Source organism: Monodon monoceros, unplaced genomic scaffold, assembly GCF_005190385.1.
Source record: "Monodon monoceros isolate NGI ecotype Baffin Bay Population unplaced genomic scaffold, NGI_Narwhal_1 Super_Scaffold_15, whole genome shotgun sequence".
NCBI classification, from domain to species: domain Eukaryota; kingdom Metazoa; phylum Chordata; class Mammalia; order Artiodactyla; family Monodontidae; genus Monodon; species Monodon monoceros.
Genome location: NW_021703771.1, coordinates 61082128 through 61099957, shown reverse-complemented (window position 1 = coordinate 61099957; position 17830 = coordinate 61082128). Strand labels below are relative to the sequence as shown.

Here is a 17830-nt window from a genome sequence, read left to right as displayed (position 1 = left end):
CAAATGTTGGCGGTAATTATAATGCATTAAGCCATTATATTCTCAATATAGTCCAAAATATGATTTTTCTTTATGTAATATCAAATTTTAATGTCACTACTTTTACAATATTTTTGCAATAAGGTAATGTCTAGTTGAAATAAATTTAACATCTGTAGTTGTCTCTATAATTTAATGGTGTTCTTGAAGTACTAATTACGACTGATTCAAAAGCAAACTGAGATGTTGTAATCCTCATACTTGGATAAGACTAAGCAGTAACATATATAACTGATTGTAGGTTAGAGTTTTAGATATCTGTTATTAGCTTAGTCGGGGAAATTGAGATAGAAATGCCAAATTTTAAGACATACTGAAGCTACCTATTTCTTGGTTATATCCTGAAGCATCTGTTTTAATATTCCACACATGAGGGATACTCTCATTGAAAGCTTATGTCATTCAAGGATTCAGGACGTATGGAAAACATAGTCAACTTAATGCCTTTGAGCACAAACCAGAGCCCTGAATTCCTCATCCAGGCATTTTCTTATGCTTACATTGGTGCTTTTTAAAGTGCCCCCAGGGGACTTACCTGGTGGCACAGTGGCTGGGAATCCGCCTGCCAATGCAGGGGACACGGGTTCGAGCCCTGGTCCGGGAGGATCCCACATGCAGTGGAGCAACTAAGCGCGTGCGCCACAACTACTGAGGCTGCTCTCTGAAGCCCGTGAGCCACAACTGCTGAGCCTATGTGCCACAGCTGCTGAAGCCCACACACCTGGAGCATGTGCACCGCAATGAAGAGTGGCCCCCGCTCACTGCAACTGGGGAAAGCCTGCGCGCAGCAGCAAAGACCCAACACAGCCAAAAAATTAATTAATTAATTAAAAAAAAATACAGTGCCCCCCAAAAGAAAAAAATGGTACAGCTCCAAATAGACAACAGTGTGGAGGGAAAGACTGAAGTAGGAATTAGAGCATTTTGGTCCTAGACAAAATGCCATCACCTTCTATTTGACCCTGGTCAAAAAATTTATCATTTCTGGATCTGTTCTTTCACCTGAAAAATTAAAATAATACCTGTTCTATTTTACCTCAGTGTTTTATCAAAGGATAAAATGAAACTAGAAAGCAAGGCATGGAGCATAGATATATGAAGCAGGCTGCAGTAGGGAAATGCTAGCTATTTTCTGTAGCAGTATATATGTCCCACACTTTCAGTTGAATAGCGTGATGTGTGATGATTGATAATGGAATAGGAAACCAACGAAACTACAATGCATGTGCTCCAGGGGATTTGGAGATAGTTTATTATGTTTTTGATGTTCAACTAACAGATTTGCTGAATGATGGTAGACCCTCTCCCATTTGGTTGGCTATGAGACATGAGTCTTTTACACTTTCTTGTATAGCTTTTTGAAGTTTTATTAGTGACACTTTATAAGTTCTACATGACATAAAATATTTCAAGAAATACAGGATTATGAACAGGCCCTGAAATACACTCAGGCTACAAGAATTGAAGTATTACTCAGTAGAACTTCTTTGATCCATTGACGCAGTTTCTTAAGATTCGCTGAAGCAGGAACAAGTCAGGCCCAGTGAAATACAGTAAAAAATTATAAGCCCTTGAACATCCTTGTCTTAGTCAGTTTGGACTGCTATGACAGAATACCAGAGACTAGATGGCTCATAAACAACAGAAATTTCCTTCTCACAGTTTTGAAGTCTGGGAAGTCCAAAATCAAAGCACTGACTCTTTGTCCAATGAAAGCTCACTTTCTGGTTCATAAACAGCACCTTTAGCTGTACCCTCACATGGTACAGCTAAAGACCTTATTGGGGTCTTTTTTATAAGAGCACTAATCCCTTTCATGAGGGCTCTGCTCTCATGACCTAATCACCTCCCAAAGGCCCCACCTCCTAATATCATCACCGTGGGGGTTAGGACTCCAACATAGGAATTTTAGGGGAACACAACATTCAGACCACAGAGATTCTCTTCACACCGCAAGTGTGAGAGGAAGAGAAGGAGGATGCTGCATAACTGTTGAATGCTAGGAAACTAGAGCAGTAGACCTACCAGCTTACAGTAATCATATTATAATTAGAAATAGAAATATTGATAAGTAAAGTAGGTATCCAGTAAGATGACTATACACGGTAACAGGGGTATGTGTAATAGCAGATCTTGACCAAAGGTATTAAATGTTGAACCACAAAGAAATATTACTGTTAATATAGTGTAAGAAAAAGACCATGCTATTTTTTAGTTGTACTTTATTATAAAGTCAATAATATAAGTACACATAGGTTTTAATAATAACAAACCTTGTATTATTTTCAAATGCAAAGGGCACAGAATTGAAATATCTTATTTCCTCCATTCTTCCTCCTATAAAGATAAAGATCTCCTGAGGAAAACCACATTATTTTTTTATAATTGTTTAAGGCCAGAACATACACAGAAGCACTGAACTTACTATATAAATCAAGAAAGAGGGTCAGTTATGAAAACACTTTAAGAATTTTTTTAATTGTGTAAAGTCTAGAATCCCAAATTACAGGTGATAGTAGGTAAATTTAGAAGTATTTTGATGGATATAGGAAGGAAAGGAAATTGCATTTCCTTTAAGCAAATGTAGTTGCCGCCTCTGTGTTCTCAGCACCATGTCCATTGCTCTGCCGTACCACTTAGCACATAGCAGTAATTTCTTGTTGACCTCCAAAAATTCAGACCCCCCAAGAGCGGGGCAGTGTTTTTGTATTCCCAGAGGCTGCTGTAGTGCACTCCTCTAAGAGTCATGAAAGGATAGGGATGAGACTTAAAATTGTGAGTTTTAAACGTATTAGTTAGGTTAGAGCTAAGTTTTAAACATACAAAGTTAAATTAGTACAAGGAAGAGAAAATGACTAAGTGAAGAAATACAGTTACCTAATTGCAACATCATTCTCTAACCATGGCCTCTATGAAAATGATTTAGAAACCTTTGAACTGTTAGAAGCATAGAGCTTGAAGGAGTTTCAGAAATCATCTAGTATAACCTATTTTACAGGGAAATAATCTGTATAGTCTTACACAAATAGGTATTTGTGGAGGGCCGGGGAAGGGAAAGAATGCAAGACCTTGATCGCAGCTTGTTTGTAGTTTGTAGTATCTGAGAAGCTAGGTCTTTATGAATATTTCTGCAGATTTTTTTTATGGCTGTCTTCACAGAACTAGAGGTGCTAAAGGTAAAGTAGGGTGTTAATTTGCCTCCTTGAAATCCAGTCAGATGGCTTTCGTATAGAAAATTCCCTTTAGACAACAGAAACAAGTATTCATAATTGTTTGGGGTTTATTTTTGTCATGTGCATCCGTTTAGGCCATTTTAATCTTTTCTGAAAGGCATCCTTAATGCCTGGAAAAATAAACAGATAAATAGGCAGGCAATTGCCTTTGGTTATTTTTTACTAGTTAAATAAATTCCTTTTTTAAAAAAGGAAAATAATACATGTTTAGCACAGCATAAAACTTAGAAAATACAGTTTGGCAAAAAGAGTAAGGTAAATACCCAAACCCTACCGTCCCTTATAACTGTTGCTTATATCAGCCTCTGTGCTTCTAACGCATACTCACCCACTCAGGGCTTGAGGTGAAATTGTAGTTGTGTATCTGGCAAGTACAAAAACATAGGGAGTCAGAAAATGCCATTAAATAATTAAACCCAGTTTTACTTTCCATTCATAGTAGCAAAAACCAATGAAATGTTAAGAGGACAATTTTGAAAAGCAAATCAGGGAAAGATCATGGAACGGGATTTTTATGTGTTGATTCATCCATCGCTGACCCATCTACTAAAGTTAAACCTCCAGTCCATTGAGCACTCTTCTTTTACAGCTTCAAAGTTTCTCTTTGTTCTTTAAACAATCTTTTATTTGAGGTAAATAAATGTTCTGAGTGCTATGAAAAGAAGTCCAAACTATATACTGAACAATAGTAGTCAAACCCACAGAAATCTAAGTGTAGACACAGCTACACTTCCATCTGAAAACAGTAATTGGTACTAAGGAACCTGCATCACAGCAAGGGTGGGCTGTAAGCAGGTCTTCTCCCTCAATTACATCCCCTGGTTCTTACCACCATCAAGGTCTGCAGGGAGAGAGCCCCAGTTATCATTGAGCTGTTCTTCACTTAGAACATGTGAATGAAGTAGTACATGAATATAAAGATCAGAGACCTAAATTTTTTTGTAGGCACTGTTTCAAATTCATGCTTCATGAAACCAAGGTTGGTAACTAAAAAAGAAAGTGATCATCATTTTGTATATTCATTTTATTGCTTTATAAATGTTTTTCTTCCAATTAATAATATATTATGAACAATTTTCTATCATGATAATTATACATCTGTACATAATTTTAGTGGCTGAATTCTCTTTCTTTAAATGAATACACCATAATTTAAACAACTATTGTTGCATAATTCCACTATTATATGTTTTTCAGTGTTTTAAGGAACACTTCAGTACACATCTGGCTACACTTACTCAGTTTGTTCCGTGGGAACAAATATCTTGAGGTACAGTGGGATAGTTGAACAAGCAATAAAAGAAACATCACTTTCTAATTTGCCTTTTTCCTCTTATTTCTTCCTTAATTAGTGGTGAAGTTGAATATATAGTTCTCCTTTTTGTGAATTTTCTGTAATGGTCATTTGCCCATTTTTCTGTTGGATTATTCATTTTTAATTGATTTTATGGGGACTCTTTGAATATTAACTCCTATCACTTTTTTGTGAGCAGTTTTATTGAGGTATAATTGACATATAATAAACTGCATATATTTTAACTGTACACCCTGATAAGTCAAGACATATTTATATACTTGTGAGACTATCACCTCAGTCAAGATAGTGAACACATCCATCATCCCCCAGAGTTACTTTGTACTCCTTGGTCATCTCTCCCTACCTCCCCCTCCTGCCAGACAAACACTATGAATTAATTAATTTTCATTCCCTAGAATTGTATATGAGTGCAACAGTATATACCACGTACTTTTTTTGATCTGTCTTCTTTCACTCATAATTACTTTGAAGTTAATCTGTGTTTTCAAGTTTATCAATAGTTCCTTTTTATTTCTGAGTATTATTTTATTGTATTGATATATCACAGTTTGTTTTTCCATTCACCTGTTGATGGGCATTTGGGTTTTATCCAGTTTTTAGCTATTACAAATAAAGATGCTGTGAATATTCATTTACAAGTGTTTGTATAAACATATGCTTTTATTTCTCTTGAATAAATACCTAAAAATAGAAGAGCTGGATCCCAGCGCAGACATATGTTTAAGAAGCTTCCAGACTGTTCTCTAAAGTGGTTGTGCTGCTTAACCTTCCCACCACTAGTCTGTATTTCAGTATCTCCGTATCCTTGCTAAGTTTGAAATGGCCAGTCTTTTAAATTTTAGCCCTTGTAATAGGTATGCTGTGCTATTTCACTGTGGTTTTAATTTGCTTATCGTTAATGACTAATGATGTTAAGCACCTTTTCATGTGCTTATTTACCATCCATGTATCTTCTTCACTGAATCATGTGTTCAGATCTCTTGCCCATTTGTAAAACTGGCTTGTTTGCTTTCTGATTATTGAATTTTGAGAGTTAGGTTTCTTATATACAAGTGATGCTCTATTAGGTATATGATTTGCAAATATTTCTCCCAGCCTTTGGCTTTTCTCCTAATTGTCTTAAGAGCTTGAAAGAACAGACATTTGAAATTTTTATGAAGTCCAAAATTGTCAATTTTTTCTTTTATGGATTTTTAAATTATATAATTGTATAATCAAGAAAATACTATTTTAAATGATTGCTTTTTATTTGTTCTCCTTTGTACCTACAGGCATTTAAAAATTTTCAAATTCATTTATTTAAATGATCAAATGAGATAATGTATGTGAAAGCATCCTAAACATCATAAAGTACAGTACAGGTGCTAATACCCTTGTTGTCGTCGTCACCATCATCATCAAAAACATTCACCCTTTGAGCCATCTATTCCACTCTGGGGTATTAAATCCAAAGAAAGGATTCTTTTAAAAAATAAATTATGAAAGTACTTACGCATAGCCTATAATGAGGGAAAACAGAAAACGTTGTAAATATTTAGCAATAGGAGAATACATAAATAAACTATGGCGCTTCCTGAGATGAGACATTGTAAAGCATTTATAAATGGTAATTACATAGTTGTAGAAATATGCAAAAACTTACATTTAAATTGAAAAACTGTTCAATTGTGTTTACACTATGATATCTTACATAAAATGTATATATGAATAAAGATAGAGGTATGAAGATATGAAAACAGTTGTTTTAAGGAAATGGGTTTGTGAATAATTATTGTTTTTGTGTTTTCTTTATTATATTATGCCTTTGATTTTTTATATTGTGTTTTCTGTATGCACCTCTTCAAAGTTAGAGTCCCCTTCCGATTTGTTATGTTTACCAGACCAAGATACTGCATGGCCTTCAAGGCTCAATTATACTACCTGACATGAAGTTATCTATGAAATTATTATATTTCCTTTTTTATGGTTTACAGTATTTAATAATTTCACATTTTGTTCATCGTGTTGTATTATTATTACCCAGTATTTAAAATGTATTATGTACTTTCTGATCATTCCTTTAATGCTACAATTTCATGGCTTAATTATTTCATTATGCTTTTGCTGTGATGATTTGAACTAATTATGGACTAATTTTTCCAGTTGCCCAGCAGGAGGCTGAAATGTTCAAACGCTACAATGGAACCTTTCCATTACCTGGAATACACCAAAATCAAGATGCTTTATGCATCTGCCCTAGACTGCCTCATCAGGGCTCTTTTCAGATTGATGACTATGTCCACACTGAAAATTCTTCAATGAAGATGCAGCAAGTGAAACAGAGGATTGATTCTGTCACAGTATGTTTACTTATTTTATGCAGTTGAGAAGTTGGAAACTTTAAAACCATTTCAGTTCTGTTTTACATTGCCATGCCAATAAATATTAACTGAACGAAGTAGTTACTTAAAACTAGGCTTTCTTATACTTTTATAGTTCCTTTCTGGTGCTTGTTCTAAAATCACTTAACTGCAGTAAACAAACTGAACTTAGGATAATCTATTAGGCTTTCCTGACTTGATATCTCTGTAAAGATCAGCCCAGGACTTGTTTCTCTATTTTAAAATATATGTGTGTATATGTGTGTATATGCATATATACAACATGCAGACACGCACACACAGCAAATACCAACCTGGGAAAATGTCTACATAAAATATATAAATGGAACAGCCTTCTTAATCTGCAAGAACTAAAAAATAAAGAAAATAGTGAGACTTGAACAAAGAAATGGATAAAAGAAATAAACATGTACTTTCAAAAAGAGTAGGTACAAATGTCTCATAAGCGTATTTTAAAGTTCTATCTCACTGCAGAGAAAAGTAGTGCCACAGAAACTAGATATTGCCTGTAAAACTGGAAAATAGATGCTGAAAATCAGGAGGAGGATGCTTGGTTAAAAGTCGTGTGGTATTCTGTTGGTGATAAATTACTATACAGTGTTTCTCAAAGATAAGTGGTAAAATGTATTGAGAAGCTTGAACATCCTTAAAAGTACTTAGGCTCTTTGACCCTAATAGTTCTTTTAGTGAGAATTAGCCTGAGCACGTTGAAGAGAGGGACTTTGCGGGCTTGTTGTGTTCCCCCTTGTGGCACAGTGCCTGGCATTTAATAAATATCATCCTTTCCCCTCCTTCTTTGATAGGGATATTGACCAGTTTTAAACCCAGCATAGGAGGAACTACAGTGAGACATCTTTTAGTTCTGACTGTACTTTCTTCCTCTCTCCTTTCCTTTCTTCAGAAAGTTAGAGAGTGTGGGGTATACAAGAGTGCAGATCACTCAGACAACGGGTTCAGCTTTAGTTGGAATATGGGGGAAATTTTTTTATATTTATCAGTATAAATTTTGGAATAATATGACTATAAATTAATATTTCAGTGTTGTAAGACTTTATATTTTAACATTTTAAAATAATTGAATAATGAATGTGTTCCAGATTTTAAAAGGAAGTATGAATAGATAAATGGAGTTCTAAAAATTAGAGAAAAATATTTATTTGCTAGGAAAAACAAATGGCCCTTGTCTAAAGCCTTGCATTGCAAAATGATTTCATCTACAGGCTAAAGAGCAACTCACAGATAGATATATAAAAACAAGTTTCCTACAATCTGTCAATCTTTACACTGTGAAGCTTAACATCCTGGAATCACCTTGGGCTTGTAGCTTTTCTCCTGCATCATCTTTTATAGCTGTCATCCTCAGATAAATGAAAGGAAAGTAGATGTAAAAGAAAAATAAAATCAGAAAAATATTTTTTAAGATATGAAACCAAAGGCAAGGGGAAAGTAAATTGATAATTTATTATAAGAGAAAAACTTGTTTCTCATAGAATCATTGATTTATTTAGCTTTTACTAAACTTTTCCTTTTAAAAATTACGCTTTGGGATTGTGGTAGATTGAGGCTGCCTTTGGAAATGAAAGCTTTGTCTATTTGCTGTGGTTTTTGAAAAACCATATATTTCCCGTGTTAAGAGAATTCTCTGAACTTTTTTTTCAAATGCTATCTGCAGTGTATTTTCTCTGAGAATGTATGTAGCATATATGGGAATCAAAACAAAATGTCATCTTTGTTCCCACGGAAGCTCCATTCCTTTTATGTTTTGCAAGCATTTAGGTTGACTGGATTCTCACCTCTGGTCACAATGCCTTTTCTCTTGTTTCCTGAGCTGTGTTTTGGTAGACCCTAAATCCCTTTTCCTGTTAGGTTTGTTACTTAGTCTAAAAGGCTCTGTCACTGGTCTTCTATGTAGAAGTCTAATAGAGAAGACTATATTACTTCTATATTGTAGAAGACTGTATCCCTGGAGATACTCCTTTCTTTGTAACCACAAAAGGAATGCTTTTCTGATAAAATACAGGTCAAGTTTAGGGTGTGATCTGTGTGTGTGTGAATTGCATAATAAATTCAGTTCCTCAGGTATTTCATAGGTGTTTACTCATGAATGAGGAAAGGATGCCATAGACAATTTTCTGTTCTTGGTAGCTTTATCATTTACTCATAATAAAACTCTTTTAACTGTTTCGTACTTAACAGAGCCGACTTTGTGCTACTACTGCAGCAATACCTAAAAGGCTCTGCAATCCAGATAAGACCTCACAGGTAGACAGTATCTTGAGAGCAGTGACACAACTCTTTCTAAGGTTTCAAACCCAGAAATTTGGTCTTATTAGTGTATCCAGAGCTGCTCAGAATCTGGGGTACCTGGTAATAGTAAAGAGTTCCACAAAAAGTTGATTTATAAACTTAAACATCTTATAATGGAAGGTATACCTCTCCAGCTGCTTGAGCACTCAAGACCACTTGCCCTTTTAAAAATTAACCTGATATCTGGGTCAGTGATCACAGAGCTGATTGTTAAGCAGAGTCATAGGAATAGGGATTGAATGGGTTTTTAAATGTTTTATGCCAATTTTGAAAAAAAAAAAGATTAATTTTCTCTACCCCACAGGAGATTTCACCGTATAATAATTGGTGATGATTAACATCTGTTTAATTATGAGTAGAAACTGACATAATGAATTCCTGGTACTGTGCTAAGTGTTTTACATGTTCACTGTATTTAATCCTCAAAACCATCCTATAATGTGGATGCTAGTATTATCCCCATTTTACAGAAGATGATGTTGAGGCTTACAGAGATCAAGCAATATTGCCAAGGTCACACAGATGGAAACATTGGAGCTGAGATTCAGTCCAGGCAATCAGAATCTCATGCCCACAGTCAGTTTTACTGTCTCCTTTTAGTGATTGAAATGACTGATATCCTTTAGATGTAGTCTATGTCCCTTAGAAATTTCAGATTAAAAAAAAAGGACACTCTTCTTTTTCAGTTCTTTTTTTCTAAACTCCACATTGATTGTTACCGTTTTTTCCTAGTGCTGTACTAGGCTGATGATATATGCTGGTTAACAACCTTAATTGGACTAGAATATTATTTGTGTCTCCCTAGCAGCAAATTTACAAGTCATCTATTTTGTGTTGCCTTTGACTAATTTCTTTTTCAAAAGTGACTTTTTCTTGGCCTTATCCCATGAGTTGTAGGCAGTCCCCTTCTGTAGGTCCTCCAGTCATATCCTTTACTCCTCAGAAGTGTTTACTATTAGATTTCCTCTGAAGTAAATTATTAATTTGAGAATTATATGTATGGGTATTCTTATTTATAGAGATAATTATATACTGCAGTTCAGAGTGTGTCTTTTAGATATGTTCGTGCCCCAGTACAGAATTTTAGTGTTTATGCGAAGTTTACTGAGGAGACAAATTTTTCTTGAGGCAGTTACATGTGGGCCCTCCAGAGTCTTGTTTGTCAGTGCGTTTTGCTTTGGCAAACCAAAATCATGTCATTGAGTCTCTTTAATTTATACTCTTTCCAGCTCATTGGAACAGTGCAGAGTGACACCTGCAGGTGATAGATTAAAAAACACTCTCCCAAATGTTGATTTTGGTTATTAAGAGATTAATATCTGAATGTGTTAAAAAGAGTTGATATTTTATTAAATGAAATTATGAGTATTTCTTTACTTATTTTATCCTATTTCTTTTAGGAGGTGATACGAGCCTGTGCTGCAAAGGTGAGTGGTTTTTGTTGTTGTTTTAGAATTTTATTTTTTTATACAGCAAGTTCTTATCAGTCATCCATTTTATTCATATTAGTGTATACATGTCAATTCCAATCTCCCAATTCATCCCACACCCCTCCCCCACTGCCCCCCTTGGTGTCCATACGTTTGTTCTCTACATCTGCGTCTCTTTCTGCCCTGCAAACCCGTTCATCTGTACCATTTTTCTAGGTTCCACATATATACGTTAATATACGATATTTGTTTTTCTCTTTCTGACTTACTTCACTGTGTATGACAGTCTCTAGAGTGAGTGGTTTTTATTACCAGGAAGATAACTTTAGTTTTCATTGGGATGCACCAAAGAATTGAAATGTACCGTTCATAGTTGTAACAGAACTTTTACAAAGTTCATCTGATACATATCTTCTGCATTTGAGCTCGGATTTATCAAGGAATAGTAATACTGGCACCTGAGAATTCAGCAAGTAGCTTCATGTTTCTTAAGATTTAAAAATATTAAGTGATTGGGATATACTTTCAGTAAAGGGCCAGCAAGATCATTTCCTTCTCTGAGAAAAATATTATATGATACTTTATAGGTAAGAGACAGCAATACAGTTCCAATGGGTGAATGCTGAGTAAAGTGTATAAGCCTTGAAATGAACGTAAGCCACACATAAACGGCAATGATATATTGTGCTGATAATGCTCTGGATCATTTATACCGTGTTTCATACTTCCTTTCCCATTTAACTGTATAACAATCCTGAGAGACAGATTAGATATTATTGTTATTCCAATTTTAGAAGAGAGGAAACTGAGGCTGAGAGAGGTTAAGTGATGTATGTTGCCCAAGACCCCAAAGTTGGTCTGAAAATGGAGGTATACAAAAAGGCCCTTGATTATTAATCAATTTCAACTAAATTGTATCTGGGATGCTGTCAACACAACAGCTTTCTTCCTTCTACAAGCAAGGTTATTTTATGTACAACCTTTAACTCAATTGTCAAGAAAATAAGTTTTATTTAAAAGAGCTGGAATAACACCACATGTTCGTCCTTCCCTCTTATTTTCTTCTGTCTGTTCCCAAAATTCAGTTGAATAATTAGACATCCGTTTATTTATCAAATATGATTATATATGTCACAAAGTGAAAGGTGAGACCTCCAGAAGGGAAAGAATTAAAGTGGTATTAGTATATTCAAAGACTGCTTTATATAATGTCAGTGCAGTGGAAATACTGTTTTTACTCAGTAGACACCTCCTACCATGTGGCAGGTGCTTGGAATACAGAAGTACGTTGGCTATTGTCTCGTTCCACATGGGGCATCTTATGGAGGAAATGTGTCAGAAAACACTGGGCTTATCCCATCACTGAGCTGTCCAGTATCAGTCAGGACCCATCACTTTTTTACCTAATTATCACAAGTCAACAGGAAATAGAATATAGACAAGGGGAAGGAAGATGGGGAAAAAGGAGAACAAGCTATATTCTGACTTAGGCTGCAGATGTTCAGGAAACTTGTTCCTGATAGCAATGATTGGTGTAATGATTGTAGCTCTAAGATTACTAAATCTTCTTAAGTATGTATAGAATATAAAGCTGGAGTCAAAAAAGTAGTTTATCCTCTTGATTAGCAGTTCAGAGCTATTTCTCTTTATTTTAACACATGTATTATGTACCCCTCTTTTGTAATGCTGTCTGAATGTCCAAAGAGTAAAGTATCCTGCACATATTTGGCAAAAGGCTTTATGGAGAACGTCCTCTGCTATTCTGAAAACTTCCTGAGGGTGGAGGTTCACGTCATTCATCTTTGTATTCCTAGTACTTAACAAAAGTAGAATAGTCATTGAAAATATGACATTTCTGGAAATTAATCAAGGTCTGGAAAGATTAACCTACTAGTGTATTTAGTTATTTTTTATGACAGTTTTATTGAGATATAATACACATACCATAATATCCACCCTTTTAAAGCGTACAGTTTATTGGCTTTTATTATATACACAGAGTTGTGCAACCATCACTACCATCTGGAGTTCTTTCATTCCCTCCAAAAAGAAGCCCCATATCTCTTAGCAATCATTCTCCATTTCTGGGTAGGGACATGCACACACACACACACACACACACACACACACAAAACACTCAAACTCCTGCTAACCACTAATATACTCTCTGTCTCTATAGATTTGCCTATTCTGGACATTTTATATAAATGGAATCATAGAATATGTGATTGATTGTTACTGGCTTCTGCAGATTAGAATAATGTTTTCATGGGTCCTCCATTTGTAGCATGTATGAGTACTACTTTTTATTGTCAAGTAAGATTCCATTGTATAAATATATTGCATGTTGTTTATCCATTCATCAGTTTACAGACATCTGTGTTGTTTATACATTTTAGCAATTAAGAAGAATGCTACTATGAACATGTGTGTACAAGTTTTTGTGTGGGCATATGTTTTTATTTCTCTGGGGTATATATCTAAGAATGGAATTGTTGGGTCATATGGTAACTCTATGTTTAACATTTTGGGAAACTACCAAACTGTTTTCCAAAGTGGCTGCACCATTTTGGAATCCCACTAGTGGTTCCAGTTCCTCCTCATCCTTGTCAACACTTACTATTTTCTGTCTTTATAGCCATCCTAGTGGGTGGGAAGTGGCATCTCATTGTGATTTTCACTTGCATTTTCTTAATGACTAAAGGTGTTGAGTATTTTTGTTGCGCTGTTTCTTCCTTGGAGAAGTGTCTATTCAACTCATTTACCTGTTCTTTAAAAAAAGAATTATTTATTTTTATTGTTCACCTTAAGAGTTCTTTATATATTCTGGATACAAGTCTCTTGTCAGATAGATGATCTGCAAATGTTTTATCCCATTTTGTGGGTTGCCCTTTTAATTTCTTGATGGTATTCTTTAAAACAAAAAGGCTTTAATTTTTATGAAATTAAGTTAATCTATTTTTTTCTTTTGTCACTTGTGCTTTTGATGTCATATATAAGAAACCATTGCCTAACCCAATGTTCCGGAGATTTACTGCTCTGTTTTCTAGGATCTTTATATTTTTAACTCATATTTAGGTCTGTGATTATTTTGAGTTATTTTTTTTTAATATGATGTGATGTAGAGGTCTAATTTTATTCCATTTGCATATGGCTGTCTAGTTGTCCCAGCACCATTTATTGAAAAGAGTATTCTTTCCTCATTGAATGGTCTTTACACTGTTGTCAAAAGACTTTACTCTTAAAAGCAGAATATATTTATGTCATTTCTCATCTGTTACATCCAGAATAGTAAATTTTTACCAGGTACCTAAGTTTTTTCTTCCCTAAATCCCATCTAGATTTTTATATTGTTGAAGATTTATTCCTTTTTTTTCCATTAACAGTCTTTAAACAAATATTTATCGAATGCATACCAAGTGTGTGTGTGCGTGTGTGTGTGTGCACGTGTGTGTGTGTGTGAGAGAGAGAGACCATGTGCGCACATGGAGAATACAACAGTGAATAAGAACATTCTATTGTAGGGAGACAAATAACAAAAAAGGAAATAACAATTTCAGCAAGAAGTGATGTGAAGAAAATAAAATAGGCCCATGGGACAAAGAATGACTGGGGGAAGTTATACTCTAAAGGATGATCATGGAAGGCCTCTCTGAGAGAAATACTTGACAAGGAGCTAGTCCTGTCCTGCAAAAGTCCTCATCTAGGAATAAAACTGGCATGCTGGAGGAGCAGAAAGAACACCACTAAGCTTAAGTGGGATAGTGAGCCAGCAAGGAGGAACAGTGTTTCCTGACAAGTTGGAGAGAAAATCAGGAGATCAGGCGTGCCTTTTAAAGGGCCTTGTAAGCATGGTAATGTAGGGGAGGAAAAACTTTACCTTCTAGTTTCTGTGGCTATTCTAAGGATTAAGTTGGCATAGACAGATTAACAGGAGAAAAAATACAATTTTAATTACATACATACATGAGCTCCATGGAGTTATGGTATTCCAAAGGCTGCCAGGTAACTGAGGCTTATATACCATCCTGAGCCTAGAAAAGGGATGGAGAGATCTGGGGCTTCAGAGGCAGAATGCAATTCAAGGGAAGGTGAGAGGAGGAACTGGTTAGTAGACAAGGTTACCCTGCCATGCAGATAAGTCTCTCAGGTGAAAAAGTTGTCCCTGATGATAGCTCTTTTCCTGGTATAGTCGATCCCCTTTCTAGTGTATTGGGTTGGTCAAAAAGTGCGTTCGGATTTTTCCATAACACCTTAGGAAAAACCTGAACAAACTTTTCTTTTTTTTGAGAAAGGCCAGTGAACCTTTTTTTTTTTTTTTTAACACAACTAACTAAATTTATTTTTTTATTTTTGGCTGCATTGGGTCTTTGTTGCTGTGCACAGGCTTTCTCTAGTTGCGTCGAGCAGGGGCTACTCTTCGTTGCAGTACGCGGACTTCACATTACAGTGGCTTCTCTTGCTGCGGAGCATGGCCTCTAGGTGTGCGGGTTTTAGTAGTTGTGGCATTCGGGCTCAGTAGTTGTGGCTCACGGGCTCTAGAACACAGCCTCAGTAGTTGTGGCACACGAGCTTAGTTGCTCCGTGGCATGTGGGATCTTCCCAGACCAGGGCTCAAACCCGTGTCCCCTGCATTGGCAGGCGGATTCTTAACAACTGCACCACCAGGGAAGTTCCCCGAAAGAACTTTTTGGCCAGCCCAGTATATTTCCCTTACAAAAGGGTAACTTCCACTCTGTCTTCAGAACTCCTGTGTCTAAAGTTTCTCAAAGTAATCCTTATACCAAAGAGACATATTTTGGGGTGGCATATTCTGCTATCCTTCTTTAAGGAGTTTAGGATGTTGATTTAATTAGAGAAACAAGTGATTAAGATGTTAAGCTAGAGAGAATGTGAGAATAGATTTTAAAAGGAGAGTAAGGGTCTCAGTTCAAGAAAGAGGAGATTGTGGCCTGGACTAGGATGGTATTAAAAGATAAACTGAGGCATATTAAACATTTTAAGAGGGTTTTTGGAGCAAAAAATGATTCGAATTGGGCAGGGCCAAGCCAGAAATCATTAGAAGCATTTCACCAACAGGAGCTGGGGAAAGACTTCTATAGAGAAAAGGCAGAAGCAAAAGAAGGAAATTATTGATAGGCTATAGTTTAAAGCCTAGTTGGCTGTTGTGATTAGTTGTCCTTAGGTTTCAATTTTGCAACCTTGAAGTATTTACAGGCTTAGATTTTGTGGTCATAGGCTACCCTGGCATTAGTGCCACCTCAGTCTAATGGTCCCCTTGATTAATTAGCTTAACAATGACAATAATGGAAATGCAAGCAATGCACAGATTTGGGATATATTTTGGACGTAGATTCAACAAAACTTGGTGACAGATTAGATGTGGTGTAAGAGAAAGAAATTAGAAATAACTTCTATGTTGCTGCTTTCAGCAGCTGTGTAGCAGTGCTTTTTAATGAGGTGAGGAACACTGGAGTGGAGTTTTCAATATGACCATAGCTGAGAAGTAGGCAATTGGATATATGAGTCTTAAGCTCAGGGGAGAAGTCAGGGCTAAAGTCCTTTTTGTTCTAAACTGTCAGATTTGGTAAGATCACCTGGGCAGAGATTATAGCTAAATACCTGAGGTCCTGGTCCAGGAGAGGGTATGTCAGAAAATCCCAGAGGAAGTATTTTAAGAAAGAGGAGTGATACACAGTCACATGCTACTGAGAGAAAGAGTAAAATGAGGACAGAAAACAGGCACGGTGGTGTCCTCTGGTTACCTAGATGAGTGCTGTTTCAGTAAGTGGCTGAGACAAAAGCACAGTTGAAGTGAGTTGAAGACAGAATGGGAGAATCTAAAGCAGAGACTGTGTAGGCCATTCTTTTAAGACATTTTAACTGGGGAGCAGAGAAGCAGCAACTGGAGGGGAACATTAGATGGACAATATTAAAGCATATTTATTTGCTGATGGGAATAATTCAATGGTGATGGAGAAGTTGATAATGTCCCATGGAGGTGGTAATTGCTGGACTCAAGTCCTAGAAAATGTGAAAGGGGATGTAATCCTGAATACCAATGGAGAAACTAGCCTTCAGAGAAGGGCGTTTTCATCCTTTCTGATAGGCACATAGGTAGAAAGTATGGGTAGATGCTCAGATACAGATTTGATGATGGGAAGATAAAAGAGTTCTCATCTGATTACTTCTGAGATAGTAATTGGTATTAGAAGTCTGTTACATTGCTCTGAATTTCAGTAGCCCTGGACTACTCACACATAAATTTATAATTTACAAATTTCCTTGCACTTTCCTTTGTTTAGGAGTGGACTGAAGCATACCAGAAATGGTATGAGTCTATTTCCATTAAGCTTTGTATGATTGCTTACAAATGGAATTAGTCTGTTTTTCTCATGTTCTCAGACATATTTATTCATACCTGGCATGTTATATAATTGGGCTTATTCTGCCTTAAATTGTAATTAATTTTGCCTGTCTTTTCCAGAATTAAATTATGAATTCCCTCAGGGAGGAACAACGCTTTTCTTTCTTCCCTCTCCCTCCCCCTCCTCCCCTCTCTCCCTTCCATCTTTCCTTCTTTTTAAGTTTTACATGGTATTGCTTCCACCTCTAATCTTTACACGTCTGAATTTCCACACGCTTCTGTAAGCTTCTGGAAGCCAGGGGACTTTATCTTTTTTTTTTCAATTATTGATATCATCTACCCTAAATGAATGTAAATGTAACCAAGCTAAAGTTTATTGAAGAGTGCTATAAAGGTGAAGTAATGGTCTGTATTATAGTTTAAACTATCTTGGAGCATATTATTCACTGAAAAATAAGAAGGTTTAAAAAAATAAAGACTCCAATGAAAATAAGTTTTTAAAACTTCTTTAAAAAAAAGTACTTTGACAGTATTTGGAAGACTGGCTTGGCTGTAGGAGTAGTACAAGCTACAATAGGCCACGAAAAGAAATTATGGACTTTTGTTACTGGATATCTTAGAAAACAGGAAGAACCTTTGTTTTAGGAAAAACCAGTTTTCCTCCCGTCTCTCTCACTCTCACACTCCTACCACACTCCGACATTTCTGACATCAGAGGTGGCGGGGTTTCCCTCAGCAGCCAGTTCTGAGACACC

General features: G+C 36.0%; 1 protein-coding gene across 11 annotated transcripts in view; it reads left to right on the top strand.

Moving 5' to 3' along the window:
* Positions 1–17830, top strand: part of AHI1 (Abelson helper integration site 1) — a 212064-nt gene that overhangs the window by 66175 nt on the left and 128059 nt on the right. For all 11 annotated transcript variants that reach the window (XR_003793672.1, XR_003793671.1, XR_003793673.1 and 8 more), the window contains 2 exons: positions 6733–6929; positions 10679–10705. Coding sequence is in view for 8 of the 11 variants with exons in the window: in XM_029223601.1 (XP_029079434.1) it covers positions 6733–6929; positions 10679–10705 (224 nt within the window). In the remaining 3 variants the exon portion in view is untranslated. The remainder of the gene's footprint in view (positions 1–6732; positions 6930–10678; positions 10706–17830) is intronic.